A 15,127-nucleotide genomic window follows, 5' to 3' on the forward strand; every position below is an offset into this window, starting at 1 on the left:
TTTATTCTTCTCCACCCTATTCTGTAGCTCTAGGAGCCAGCATTTACTTCTCTTTTTCCTGAAACAGAAGCTGGCATTTGACGTGTTATCGTAAAATGCTCTATAAGTGACTAAAAGGCCAAGAGAAATGTATTTTCAGCTGGGTGTTGCAAACTTACGGTCAGAAGGAATAAATCGACAATGTAAAGGTGTCTTGCCTTGAGTGATATGCATGTGTGCTAACCACTGGAGCCATGCACCATCACAGGCAGCTCTGGAGAGGTGGACCTACAGCACATGGTCCCTGTGTCGACAAGGATGAAGGGGAAAAAGGGCCAGAGCTTGCTTTTCCAGGTATTTCTAAACAGCAAGAAAGCCTCAGCTATAGTTTAGAGCCTGGGAGAACTCTTCCTCTGTTTCCATTCTAATGGAGTCATAAACAGCAGTGCAGCATACAGGCTAAGGCACTAAAGAAGTTGTTTACTCCCAAGTGGTGTAAACTACAGCAAAGTACCTCTACAGGCAGAACCCCCATCCTGTGAGCCCTGGGGAGCATGTCTTGAGAACATGCCACTACCACTGATTGCAGAGAAAAAATACAGCACCAGGCGTTTTATGAAACCCCTCCCCAGTAAAATTATGTCAAAGCAGAGATGAAAGCAAATTTGCATTTCAAATGGAAAGAGAAAATTGACATTTGCAGAATATCATGGGGTTGGCGATAGTAAATCCTGGTGCCGTCAGAGTGGAAGCAGCTCATTCCTGCAGCTATTGCACTGTTTTCTGTAAGCCTGCATTACTGCTGAGGAAGTGAAATCTGGCTAGCAAACAGAACAGCACAAGAATTTTTCAAAGGTTTTATTGATTTTCCCAGTAGAAGCACTGTACATTTTGCATAATTTCAGGTTTTCAGTGTTTCCATAGATCCATAGCATAGCAGCTGCAGTACTTCTAGCCAGGTCTGAACACTTCAGGCAACTTTATGACTCTGCTTCTTTCTTTTTTTTTTTAATGTCATTAAGTTTTGAGAGTCTTAAACAGTTTCATCCTCTTCATCTGACATAGGTGCAGTATCCAGTATTATTGGAGCCTGGTCTCTGACTAGTGCTAGTAGAGGTTACCTTACTAAATATTTCTTTTCATGTAACAATGACATGAGTTGCCCCAAAGAAAGAAGTGAATTTGAGAAAAACTTGAATTACTGCAGATACTGTTTTCAGGCTGTGATAACCCATAAATGGACGAAGTCAGCACTGCTGAAATATAAGACAGGCTATTTCTTAATAATTTGCCTGATTGTTTTTATTGTGGTTCTGCCCAGTGCAAGAGGAGTGGCGCGGCAATGCTGGATTGGAGACTTGTTGTGGCACTAGGTTCAATATAGAGATTTAGTTTCTTTCAGAAATTTATCTAAATTAAGAAACTGTGTGATATGTGTGGGGTGAAACAATTGGAAAAATGGGAGAGGAGCAAAAAGGGAATTTTAGTGAAGGAAACCTGAATTTATGGACAAGAAATGTGGTTGCAGCTAGATGCCTTCACATCTAGTCATTCAGATATATGATGTGTTAGAATCAGATAGTGGGAATATTTAATATGTAATGCTTTTTTTTCATTTTGGTGAAGGTGAGAGTGACCAGCATTCACTTACTTGAGCACAGCCTCCTCTCAAACGCCTACTGCCAGCATCCTGATGCAGCTATCAGTGGCCTTGCCTCCAGGTGAGGCAGTGGTGACAGACCATGAAAAATGCTTTGGATGTGGCTCAGGTGAACTCAAAGTTGGTTATTTAAACTAATGCAATCCACCTTTGTGTATGTGAATTAAGGGAAAACGGTACAGAGATTATGTAGCAGGAAGCTTCATTTTTCCCAGGGCTTGCTTTGCCCTCTTGTGTCTGGCCCCCTCTCATCTCCTCTCACTTACTTTGCAGTAATAGAATGCAGTTAAGTATTAAGATTCTCATTAGTTACATATCTTGATGTGGAAAAGCCACTTCATCTCTCCATCCTGGGGTAGCTTACTGGGTATCTACCAAGACATTGCCCAGAAAATCTTTTCACTCATGAAATGAAGACTTAAAGGAGTAAAATCAGTAGAAATCACAGATGGAGGCCAGCATCCATTCATAATTTACTATGAAATGGTTGAAATAGAGGTCTTTTCAATTTAACTGTCATTAACTACAAGTGAGTATCTTTTCTGTTTCAGTTTATGTGAGCTCCTGCCTAGCTACCTACTGGTTTCACTGTCAGAAATATTATGTTGAGGGTACTATGAAGACATTATGAATCTGAGATATGCTCCTGGACTATATGTTTCCTATTTTAAAGAAAGGATGTGTTTTTTATCTTTTGTTGCATCTTTTGCAGAAGAAATAAAATATCTGAAGCTTCTCTTTTTTAAACTGTAAATTAATACCAATACTTAAAAGAGAAAACCCATAGAAACAATCTTAAGGATGTTTTCACAAGTGTTTTTTTACTTTACTTTTTATTACAGTACATTACTATTTCCTTTCTAAATGCAAATAGATATAATTTCAAATTGTAATATAGGACATACAGAGTATCCTTGGCTTTTGTGTAGCATAACATAATGTTGGTGAATCAAATAATTGAATGCAGCAAAGGTTAATTTAAGAAGTGTCCAGGTATGCATTCCATACATAGACCACAGAAGTTGATTTACAGCTGGATCTGTGATGGGAGGCATCTTCTGCTATAATTCTTGTAACTGGGAAGAGAAAGAGAATTGCCACTGAAGTGCAGATTTAAACTGGGTGGTATTCAGTTTAACTGAAAATGCCACACATGCCATTTGCCCACATCCCTCCTGTACCTCTGCAGGTCGTCCAGCAGACCGGCTCTAACCTGAGCTCTCAGCCTTTAACAGTACTGGCAAAATAAGCAAAAATGCAGAAAAATACCTAGTAACTAGCTCCCTAAACCTACTGATCAAGTCTCAAGAGAGACCAATGTTATGCATCATTTTATGAAGCACAAGATAGAAAAATCCTTCAACATTAGGGTACCAAGCTGAGAAGAGAAGCACAGGTTTAAACTTCGATGCTTTCCCACTTTTCTTCTGTTAACCCTAGAAAGGACTCAAATCTCAGCTTACTAAAGCTAGTGACACTGAAGTCAACATTGGCTTAGGTCTATATACACTCTGTGCCTCGGCACCTGCAAGGCCGAACTGATAGTAAATCTCTCTGCTGGCCATATAATACCTGAAGATAGCCTAATTACTGAGGTGAATAAAGAAGCAGATTTTTCAGACCACCTAATTGGGCTAACTCTTGTATTTTGCTCATGGAAGCTCATGAAATTTGAAACCTGATTTATTTTTAAACACATTCTATCTGAAGAATGGCCATGAAAGAAAAGGACAGAATCATTTGAATTAAATACATCAGATAAATCCCTGAACAAAATTGAAGAGCTTGCAGCAGAATTGCATGTTAATAAAGTTGAAGGTTGCTCCTTTTCCTAGTTAAATATTTGACAGCAATAACAGCTAATGAGAGCAATACTGTGTATAACTTTTTAAAGAAGGAGAAGAGGGAAATATTTCTGAGCACCATGCCAGCATGCAAATACTTATCCACAATATTCTTCTGATCTCCTTAGCTGTGTCATTCTTGCTTGGTGATGTAAGAACTCTGGCTAATATTGCCACGTGGGATGGCAGGTTTTATGCTATCCCCCCTTTCTTTTTTCTTCTTTTGGAGAATGTCTGCTTTTGATAGCTCTTGATTGCCAATGAAAACTATGCTAGTGACTTACCTGTTGCAGGGGTGCCTGCCCTGTCACTGCAGCATGGTGCACTGCCTGCTGCTGTAGACACTGCTGCGGTCCAGTGCTGGCATATATGTTTTAGCCTCAACACAGTAGCTGATTCCGGGCCTCAAATCTTCTATTTTAATAATCTTGTCTTTTCCTTCATACACCAGGACTCTGTGTTGCTTCAGACAGAGCAGGTTAAAAATAGCCAGTCAAGCACATTGCCCTAGCAAGTGACTGAAGTTTGGTAAGAACTGGGGATGTGGAGTGGCATGTAGACTTGCACAAAGTCAACAACATTAAAATATATGATTTTAAAAGAAAATTCCCTCTAAAATTCCCTTCCTGTTCTTTTTTTCTCTTATCTAGGCCTTAGAATACAAATAATAAGTTGATGGAAAACAATAAAGGGAGGAATTACAACTCTATTCAAATTCAATTCCTGAAAAATAAGCTTAATTTGTTATCAAATACTTTCCCAGACACCAATGCCCTCACACTCCCGGTGAACAACTTCAACTGTAAAACAAGAGATGTGTGCCCACACTTTCCTTGCATTTCAATGGTAAAGGGTTCATATCTAAATATGTGCTTACCTCTTCTAGTAAGTTGTTAATTATGAAGATTTGATATATCAGATCATAATAATTTGTCATTGGTATCTTGCTGCCTCTCCTCCTTTTATAAGGAGAAAGTGGAGCCTGGAGCTTTACTGTTAAGGATTTGGTACTATGAACCACAGTCACCGTCGGAGGTCCTATCTTAGCTAAGGAAAAACACCAAAGATATTAACATGATTGTAGTTTATTAATAATGTTTCACAGAACGCAATTTGAATCCATTCAATGATTTAATATTCTCCTTACCAACAATACGTTATGCTATATTTACTCTTAAAGGGCCACTTTGTAAATCCTTACTTCTTGCTGCTTATTGATTGGGATGTTTTGAGGATGAAATTTCCTGTGTTTGTAAACCTATGTTTAAGCCAAACTTTTTGAGACCTCTCAGAGCTGCATATCGCTGACTGCAGGCTGGTCAAGCAAAATGCTTTGGATTTTTGCCCTCCTTTTTTTCTTTTTTTTCTCCCATATTTCTCTCTGTGCTTGGACTGCATAAAACAGTTATTTCAACAATTTCAGTTATGTGAAGGGTGCAGCTTCAATCGTTACTTTCAAAATTTTGCACTCTGCTTGGTCAAACACAGCTGTGGGTTCGAACTGATGCCTACAGACCCATGCAGACCCCAAGATGTGGGGAGATAGCTGCCTCCTGTGTCTGTCCAGGACGAGGAAGGGTCACAGAGCAAGATAGCCTGTTGCTGCTGCAAGGTACAGTTTAATGTAACAGTCTGTAATTTCATCTATACAAGAGGCTCAAGGTAGTTTGCACTTTAGGGCTGTGAAGTGACCTGCATTGACATTTACAATTCAGTTTTGCATTGACCACTGTGGGAAAACTGGTTAACTTACAAGGAATTTACTGATAGATACATTGATACTGTTCAACGTTTTGCCAGTCCACCAATTTCTAACATACTATGGCGTTATAACGACTGTAATAACCAAAAGCTTTGTTCATAACCTTTCCAAATACACTGCAGTCAGGAAAACACATAAATGCAAGTAGGATGATGGCTCAGCTCCGTTCTCCCTCTTCCCCTCAAGCAGGGAATGTTTCCTTCTTTTCTACTTTGTGTCCAGTCCTTCCAGCAGCTACAAAACCATCGGAAAATAGTTTGTCTAATTACATGTCTTGAAGAATGGCTTGTGTTAAAAGGAGCCAGGCATTTCTGATCCCCTAACTGTAGGTAAGTATCTACTTATCCATAATAGATTGGCATCCAAGTGTGGGGAAAATTATTTTATCACAACCCTTCACCTGTAAGTTATTGACTGGCAACTTCTTTTGGTGCAGCTTTGTAGCTAGAAAAGGATTACTCACATTTACAAATTACAATTCCTTTCTCAGAGAGAGCCATATGTTTGTACTTACTTTCTCGCCAGGGAGTGAATCTGCAGCTGAGGCTCCAGTTGGAATAGATGTGAGCTGATGCAGCTTTCACTCTGCCGTAATAAGGCTCTTGGATGTCAGAGGTTTCATTTGTTAGGTCACAGACATGATTTTGAATTCCCCAGCACTCATCTTTGTTTTGCCACTTGCTCTGCCCATACCTATGGAGAAAGAGGAGGAAAGATGTAAGCTTTAGCGAGAGCCTGTGGAGTTCATGTAGATCTTTAGCCGTTTTAACTCAGTGGTACTGACAAGCATTTTGCCATGGAAATTAACTCTCTTCTTCAATTTGATGGCAAATTGATTCCATGGGTGTTTGGGAGCTATAGGCTTCCATCTTTTCTGAAAGAGATGTAAAGCAGAGACATGGTTCACCAGTCGTGTAGGAAGCCACTGCACCCTTATTTCTTGGGAGAGGTGGGCAAGCTTTGGCCTAGCTGGCATAATCAATGATGGGCAGAATGCTGGTTTCCACCATTTTCCCAACAGGCATGCTAGGAACAGGAGCATATCTCCTCTGAGGATCAGCCCTTAGCAATGCCTCAAGTTTGCCATGCAAAGTACCCACCACCACTGTCATGGGCAAGGTGGGCCATCAAAATAACCTAAATATTCTAGTGAAGAAGTACCTGACCTAGGCACACCTGCTTCAGGCAGAGGTTTGGACCCAGCGAACTCCAGGGGTCCCCTGCAAACTAAGTTTTTCTGCATCTCTACAGTGGAATGAGGGTGCAGAGCATGTAATTGGCAGCGGTTGTTCCCTGCCTGCCTTGGGCTGTTCAAGATGCCCTAATGGGGTGTCAGTAAGCAAGGCAACAACTGAGAGCTGGCAATGGCTGTTCTCCAGGTATGGAGAGAATGACCCTTGTCATCTAAGAAATCCCTTTGATGTGCCAAGCAGGGATAATCCCCAGCCCAGCACGAGGCTGGAGTTCCCCTGGTACTTACACTTTATACTGCACAAAGTAGAATGTCTCTCTTGCCTCTCCAGCCCTCCCAGGTTGCCAATGCAAAGTGCTGTTGAGGTTTAACGAATGAAACTCGACATTCTGTGGCTTAATCAAATCTTGCAGGTCTTGGTTTTCCAAAACTAGGACTGCTGCAAAAAAATAAGGAACAATAACATAATGAGTTTGTCAGTCATATTCCTCCAGGAGGGTATTGCTACAGCTCACTAGGTTTCTTGACTCACAAATTGCAGGGAAATTAAATCTCCTGGATATCATGTTTGAAACTTTTTAAGTCACGGTAACCAGATCTAGCAGTTACAAAACAAACACATTTAGTATTGTGAAAGGAATACTTCAATGTGGTTTTGGTTATTTTGTTTGTTTGTTTGTTTGCTTTTTCATTTTCCCCTGGTGAGTTAACTGCTGTGAAAGACGTCTGATGGACATTCCAGAAAACAAACCTTTCAGACCAATTCACGTAGCCTGCAGTAAGCAGCCACATCAGTTCAAGTTGAGTCCTCTTGCCCCTCCACTTTATCACAGCTTTAACCTATAAGGATTATAGACGTTTTAACAATTGCCACAACTGTGTCTATCAGCTCTTGCCTAATAAAAAAATAACCTGAGACTCACTGCCTTTCCAGTCTGTACTACTGGAAAAATCTGCCAGTCAATTTTTAAGGTAATTTGTTTTCAAACTGTGATGGTTACAGATGACAATCAGTTAACAACCTCCCTGAAGCATCCAAATGCTAAAATTTTTCTGGGCTTTGTGACCCATACGGCTCTATATTACTGTAGCTTTACCCCTAGCATATCACAGAATACAGTAAAACTCGTACTAATTGAATCAAAACTATAATATAGCTATGGATAAATTCAATATGCAATGTGCTTGTTTTAGCTGCATTTCATAATCTTGAAAGATAAAATAACAGACTAATTTGGAAATGACAGGAATTTTGAAACCCACCAAAAGATTCAGAGATTTCTTGACTCATCCAGAGATGCGTTGACAGAGCCAGCACCCCTACTCCCCACACAGGAAAAGAGCAGAAAGTCTTTACTTACTAGCTATCTCATCCTGAAGCAGGTGTATCAGTAAGCAGAGAGAGGAAAGCTTGATCCCCCTCATGCTTAGGAGAGCAGCTCCATGACTGAAAAGCATCTCTCTTCCTCTTGGGCATGTCTTATGAGGAAGTAATTGTTAAACACTCTAGAGTTCCCCTTATGTGCAGCAGTTTCCAAAATCCCCAGTTTGTCTTCTCTTTAATTCAGCTGAAAAACATACTAGTTGTTCAAATTAAACATAAGGAATTGTTCTTACTTGGCAGCTGTAGTCACTCTGGATTTTGCAACTAATTACAAAGCAAACCAGCATGACAAAGGTCCTTTTTTTAGGCACTAATTGCCAAATGATGTCTGACAATGTTGCTTTATCCCATAAATTTATCACACAAGCTTGCTCGCTTGCCATGCTAAGACTCTTATTTTATTTATTTGTTTGGTTGGTTGGTTTTTAGCTCACTAACTGCTCAGAGTTGAAGAACACAAGATTTCACTGCGAACATGTAAAAGACCTACCTATGATTTGGGGGTCTGTCTTCAGGTCAAATGCAGGCAAATGGAGTTTGCAGGCATATTTGTGGCAGGGCATCATCTAGGCATATATCACTGGAGGAATGAGAGGTCATGAAATTGCTGCCAGTCATGCCGCTGGACAGTGCATCCACATCGTGCTGGGTGCTGGAGAGATGCTAGGAGATGCTGCAGCACTGCCAGCCTCAAGGCATAGAATGAAGAGGTGAGCCCAGCCCATGGGGCCAAAGTGCCTCTCCGTTGGACTTTCAGACTGCCTGGAGTCATGCATCGAAGCCTGATGTGGGTGTGCTGCTACTCTGTCCGCACAGATAGTGGCATTTGCTGCTGCTGTCCTCTGAATCCTGTTTTCTGATAGGTGCATAGCCTGACCTTAGGGCTGGGGATGCTGGAGCCCTCTAGCAAATTGGATCTCACTTTATGTTTGTAAATAATTCAATGCCACCTGCGTGCCTGTCTGATGGGAGCCGGGTTTTATGCTCCTGGAATGTATGGAAAGTTCAACCAAGTCAGTCACTGGCAGTATATGTGACACTGCTGGAGGCAGCTGGGAAGCTTCAGGCCTTCCTGTTCAGCCTTACCCCTCACTCTTCCCTCCTCAAAATCTCCACAGAGCTAACATACATATGTATTTTGCTGCTCCTGCACTAGCACATCTGGGCAAAAGTCAGGAGGCATTCTCCTTTTGCAAGCTCACATTGACAAGCAAGAAGAGAAAACCTAAGTTTTTTATGACATAGCGGAGCACTGTGTAACAACACCCAATAAAGAAATTACGGAGATGAAGACTACCTGTCTGCAGAAATAAAAAATGGCCTAACAATCAGCTTTACTTGGGGAAAAGTGGAGGTAAAACACCTGTAAGTCAAAAAAGTGCAAGTTCTGGTTCAAATGAAGTTTTGGTTTTTTTTTAATTTAAAAGTAACCTGTTACACTCAGCAAACTGGACAACATCTAATCAAGAATCTGGCCTTGGTCACGTTCACAGGCACAAACTCTCAGTTCAGCTGATCAACTCTATCTTATTATTGAAGCACTAAACCTGCAGCAGATACATTAAAATGCTAGATATGTAGCTTTGAAGAATTAACTAGTTAACTCAATTAAGGGAATTAACGAACTCAGAAGAAATGCAGAAAAGAAAAAAGACTTGAAATGGAGGTAGAACACAAAAAGTCTATTCTGCCATCACAGGCTGCAAATTTTTATCTATCCATTTCCCAAACACATTTTCAAAATCTGATGACCTTTAAGTAGTTCCCCACACCAAATGTAACTTGTATTTCATCATGTTATATGAGCTCAAGTATGGGAATAGGGAACTTTCCTAGACCAATTACCAGACTGAAATGTCATCAAAGTTTAGTCATGCTTGGCTCAGGTTATATATTTGCTTTCTTGATTGTACCAACACACCTTCCCGCACCCCATGTAACAGCCCATTGCCAGGAACTGAAACACGGAGCTTTGCCAATATAATTCAATGATGGTTCCGCCTATGAATGCAGAGCTGAGGGCCAGCACACCCATTGCCCTTTGCCTATAAAAGGCTCCTCTGCAGCATGGTGAAACAGGGAAAGAACTGCCTATTCCTTGGAAAAACTTGGGGTTTATTGCACGTTTCACTCTGATAGAGCTTAATCTGCAATTAGGCTTGGCAATCTGAAATAACTGGTAACTCTTCACATAATTTTTTTTGTGATCATTGAAACAGCCACTGGTAATCCCCAGGTTATTAGCCTCTATAACACTGTCCCACTCATCATTCAAGTTATGTTTTGGGTGATAAAAATAGCAACAGTCAAAAAAGAACCAGGTATTCTCACACACATACAGACATGTACATACATATATTTAATAGAATAAATATATGGGACATTTAAAAATGTAAATATTTGAGGAACATTATAGGATGGCATGCACTGCAATGCCATTTAAAATATAAGTGAGGACTTTTTAAAAAAAGTGTTATTTAAAAATACTCTAAATGGTACTTTAAGAAGAAATGGAAAATGAAAATGTATTACTTCCCCCAACAGAATCCACAGTAGTTACGTAACAACATCATCCTAGCTTTACATTGAAGCATCTTTTTGATCCAAACACTTGTGAAACAGCAGTACTGATGTTTCTGTGAACAGACACAGAATTATGGGCATAATAAATCATTTCTTTCCTGGAATAAAAACTTAATCTGAATGCTGGGTAAACAGATACCTTTATTTGAGGACTGGCTATTGCTACACGGAGGTAAAAGTCAAGCATGTTCTTGCTGGAAGCTGCCTGACTTATCTAATCTGATAGCACCACCTTGATGGTGTTGGGTTTTTTTTTTTACTTTTCCCTTGAATAAGTTGTTTCTGATCTATAAAAGGAGAAAATTTAACCCTGAAACAGCTCCTGCAGCACCACCCTGGACCTTTTGGAAGCAAGTTGCTGATATTTGGCAGTGGATATGAAGATGGGTTTTGCTTACACACCTAGATGAGAGTGCAGGAAGATGAAGGAAGGGGACAAACTCCCAAAGCAGACACAATACTTCTAGAGGCCAAACAAGTCTTTCATGGTCATTCTGGACCCAAAAGTCTATTCTCAATTGGAGCCACAGATTTCAGTCTTTTACCCCTCTAAGCAGCCAGTGCAGACTCACAGAAGAAGCTGCCTTGGGAGGGGCCTCTGGAGGTTATCCTGTGCAGCCTAACGCTGAGAGCAGGGCTGATGGCAGCCTTCTACCATGACCAACCACTTCCAGTGAGTTTCTCCCCTCCTATAACTAAGTGGGATTTGCCTTCTGCAACTTCTGACAGCTGCTTTTTGTTGTTTTGATTGCGGGCCTCAGAGAAAAGTGTGTATTTTCTGCAAATGTCTATAGGGGTGTCAACTGCAGTAAGATCCTTACCCTAGCTGCTGCCTTTCCCAGCTGAAGGGACGCAATGCCTCAGCCTCTGCTGGTGCATCATGTACAGCAGGGCAGCCCTTCACCATGGGGACTGGAAAAATTAATTACTACACACACACATATATTAAAAAAAAAAAATAAAAAGAAGAAACTCCCTCCAGTCAGGCAGGAGGGACTTTTTGGATTTATTTCTCCCAGCCCCTCAGGGAAGAGGCATTGCATCACAAGGTTTCTGACAAAGAAGTTTCTGAGGAAGCCAGAGGCTGACTTCCACTGCAGTGTGAGCCTCCACTGCCTCCTGCCCACAGGTACAAATTGTTCAACTCTCTCTCTTAAAGGGCTTCACCCAACATTTTAAAGATTACAATTAGAAGTTCCCAATGCCATAGCTACACCTTGATCGTGAAAGATTTGAACATTCTATAATAAGATGAAGATCTGCTGAAGGCTTGCTGTGTAGCAAGTCACTGTTTGCACATACAATATTTAACAATGTGCAAAAACACTGAATTGCACCAGAATGTTAGTGTCCAATGCTAATGTTCATTAAGAACTGTAGGTAATACCAAAACCCAAAATGGTTCAAAGCCTTTTATTTAAATGACAAGTCTTTTTAAAACTGAGTCTTTCCTTACCTGCAAAGCCGTAAGATTCTCTTTTTCTGACTGCTAAGGATTGCTGTAGCTTGTTTAAGCCCACTGAGAAAAGACCTACTTCTCTTTAGGTTGTGAGCTATATGATTGAGGTGATGGTTGCTCAACAAATCATGTACAGACAAAAACCCCACCAGCTCGGAGACATATGCAATTAATACTCCATAGTTTGTTGGTTTTGCTTAGGCAACCTTAATGGCATAGGGAAGGAAGGGGGGAAGAAAGAAAGGGGGGGGGAAGAAAGAAAAGGGGGGGAAGAAAGAAAGGGGAGGGGGAGAAAGAAAGGGGAGGGGGAGAAAGAAAGGGGAGGGGGAGAAAGAAAGGGGGGGAGAAAGAAAGGGGAGGGGAAGAAAGAAAGAGGGGGAAGAAAGAAAGGGGGGAAGAAAGAAAGGGGGGAGAAAGTAAGGGGGGGAAGAAAGAAAGAGGGGGAAAGAAAGAAAGGGGGGGAAGAAAGAAAGGGGGGAAGAAAGAAAGAGGGGGGAAGAAAGAAAGAGGGGAAAGAGAAAGAGGGGGGAAGAAAGAAAGAGGGGGGAAGAAAGAAAGAGGGGGGAAGAAAGAAAGAGGGGGGAAGAAAGAAAGAGGGGGGAAGAAAGGGGAAAAAAAAGAGAGGAAAAAAAAAAGAGAAAACCACTCCCCCTATCTTTCACTCCTCCCATCTTTCACTCGTCCCTTCTGCAAGTATAATTCTATAAGCATCACACTTCCCAGCTGGCAGCTAGCTCTATAGTGGTCTTTCAAATTCTCTGTATCATCTCTGCATCATCCAAGAAGTGTGAACTCTAGAACAATACCATATTCTACAGCAGTCTTCATCATCTCCAAATGACTATGGCATTTGTAAACATATTGTAATTTTATGAGCCTTCCCCACCCAAATACAATGTCTCTGACCCTGTGTTGATAGTCTCCTGGTGTTCAGAATCGGCACGCTGAGCTTTTCAGGACAGAATCCTCCATGCTCAGCATAACTGCTTTTCACATTTCTCAGAGGTGTTAGTTTCAAGTTTATTGCATCATGAGCATTTAGGCAGAAAATTTAGATTATGCCGTGATACTTATTTGCCAAATATTTTTGTTCCATATTATTTTTCTTACAGGAAATGAAATTTAGCATGTCTCAAATGAAATTGCCAACTTTGCTGCAAACCCTGGAGGCAGCTGAAAGAGACACTCAGTAGTCACCCAAATCCACAGTCTTTTGTTCCAATTTGTATTAAGATTTGTCAGGGGTGGGAGAGAAACAGGTACTATAATATTGCCTGATATAAGGCCAGATTGATTCCTGGGATGAACCCACCTGGAAGAAGGGACCGAGGAATGGCAATGGTGCTCTCTGCCTCCATCCAGTTGCCAGCACTGCCCTTCAGACTTTCAGCCAAGCTTTTGCAACTCTTTCTTACTTGTTATAACTTACCTTGCATTTAATCACATTTGCAGCAGGTTGCAATCCTGGCAGTTGTTGTCACAGGACTCAACCCTCCCATATCTGGTAGAAGAGAACAAGCACTACATACAGTTCCCATCTTCAGGGATGGAACTGCAGGGACTGTATATGCCTTCCACTCTTCCTGTAATTAACTGAGCTGCTACTAACTAGCAAAAAAAGAGCCAACCAAACCACACCAAACAGGCCACACTAACAAAAACACAAACCACCCAAACACTCAAAACCCCCAAACGTAAAACAGAACAGTCATACCCAGAAATACAGTGGATTTAAAAGATTTTATTCTTCTCACTCTGTATTTTCAGTCTGAAGGGATTCTAGATACTCTTTGTGGAAGGGTTTTTTTGGAAGGGGCATAATTTGTTTAAGCAGCCTTTCCAAGTCTGTGCTACTCAACAGATGTCAGCACAGAAAACAGCTGGATCAGCCCCGACATTGCTGCTGCTTACTGGTCTACTGCACATATGTTGCAAATATTTGACAACTGCAGGATTAATTCGGCAGAACACATAGCTCTTTGTTTTCTCTGCATGCAACACATTTTCTTTTTTAAGCTGTGGGTGGACAGTAGAAAAAACATCTTTGCCCCCAAAATAAATAAAAAATCAGTTTTCAGCCAAATCAGCTACCTTGTCACTGTCCAGTTACAGAAATGGGCAATTTAGAAAACATGAAAGTAAGGCAAATACTGTGATCCACTGAGATAAAAATACTCAAAACCTCAGAAAATACAACTGTTTTGACTGCAATTCATAATAGGGCAATAAAAACCCTAATACATTACTAAAACTCACAGAGCCTGGGTTCTAAGTTCAATTAATGCAGACAGTATAAATTCAAGTCTCTCCATTTGTTCTGACTTTGCTCAATCTGTACTGCCATTTCCAGGAGAATCTGAATTCTTAAGGTATGATTGTTCTTACTGGAATGAGCCAAGAAAAAAGCACTAGTTGTCATCTTAAGAAGCTACTCAGAAGGAGTAAATGTGTTGATCAGGAGTAGACAACATTTTCAAACTGTATGTTCTACGTTTGACAGACAAGTGAAACCAGAGTTCTTCTACTGGCAGCCCACATTCTTTCCAGTGTCATTAGCATGACACTTAAAGGCAAACAGTTCATTTCCATGATACATATAAGAATCCACATGCTCACTATCAAGATTATTAAACTTCAAATACAGTAATCTGTAGAGTTTCAAGGAAGCACAGCTTTCCTTGCTCTGTAGTAATTAATCCATTGAAATGGTGTGAGCATTTAATGTTCGTCCATGGTTTTTAAACAGAACAGAATGAAAATCCCCAAGCTCAAGCAACAGAACTGGACTGAAATTACTGCAGGCTATGCCAATAGTGGCAAATGGTAAAAAAGAAATAGAAAAGTTGATGATTTACCTAGAATCAGTGCATCACAAAGAGCTCCTGTCTGCCAGCCCTCACCCCTCTCCAAAATAACCTGGAGTATAGCAAAGGCAACACCTTGTACCTGTACCAAAGACCTTTTTCAAAACAAATGGGATGTAAATCTCATCCTCAAAGTCAGTCTTCCACTGCTGCCTGGAGTGAGTGGTATTTCACCCAAAGGAGAACTCAATAAGTGAGAAATGACCTTAGTTTAAAGCTAATTCTTCTACAGGCTAATACATTTAGTAAGTAGTATACAGTAACTGGTTACATACAATTACACACACAGAAATATTCTATACGTATCTCTCAGTGTTTTCTATTCATTTGCAAGAATGCTTAAGCATGTAGTACACATGTACCATGACTGAGCAAGCTTCAAAAACAGATTTAGGCTTTA

General features: G+C 40.7%; 1 protein-coding gene across 2 annotated transcripts; it reads right to left on the bottom strand.

Moving 5' to 3' along the window:
• Positions 1 to 822: 822 nt before the first annotated feature.
• IL22RA2 (interleukin 22 receptor subunit alpha 2) lies at positions 823 to 8,136 on the bottom strand. 2 transcript variants are annotated; one of them, XM_069851944.1, is made up of 6 exons: positions 7,799 to 8,136; positions 6,726 to 6,873; positions 5,760 to 5,938; positions 4,361 to 4,530; positions 3,768 to 3,946; positions 823 to 2,715 (listed from the first exon to the last, which is right to left on the bottom strand). In XM_069851944.1, exons 1-5 carry the CDS (start codon positions 7,893 to 7,895, stop codon positions 3,791 to 3,793), a joined length of 750 nt encoding a protein of 249 aa, XP_069708045.1. In that variant the 5' UTR covers positions 7,896 to 8,136; the 3' UTR covers positions 823 to 2,715; positions 3,768 to 3,790. The 2 variants fall into 2 exon arrangements, with proteins under 2 accessions (XP_069708045.1, XP_069708044.1); XM_069851943.1 differs by having other exon boundaries at positions 6,726 to 6,876; positions 7,799 to 8,126.
• Positions 8,137 to 15,127: the final 6,991 nt, after the last annotated feature.

This window comes from Phaenicophaeus curvirostris, chromosome 2 (genome assembly GCF_032191515.1).
Source record: "Phaenicophaeus curvirostris isolate KB17595 chromosome 2, BPBGC_Pcur_1.0, whole genome shotgun sequence".
Taxonomy (NCBI): Eukaryota; Metazoa; Chordata; class Aves; order Cuculiformes; family Cuculidae; genus Phaenicophaeus; species Phaenicophaeus curvirostris.

Bases quoted from the DNA above. Each gene is read 5' to 3' on its own strand.
- IL22RA2 (XM_069851943.1), bottom strand. From the start codon at position 7,895: ATGCTTTTCAGTCATGGAGCTGCTCTCCTAAGCATGAGGGGGATCAAG. The intron at 5,939-6,725 runs GTAAGTACCAGG...CTTTCTCCATAG, and splicing joins TACTTTGTGCAGTATAAAGT to GTATGGGCAGAGCAAGTGGC. The intron at 4,531-5,759 runs GTAAGTACAAAC...GTTTTTCCTTAG, and splicing joins ATTCACTCCCTGGCGAGAAA to CTAAGATAGGACCTCCGACG.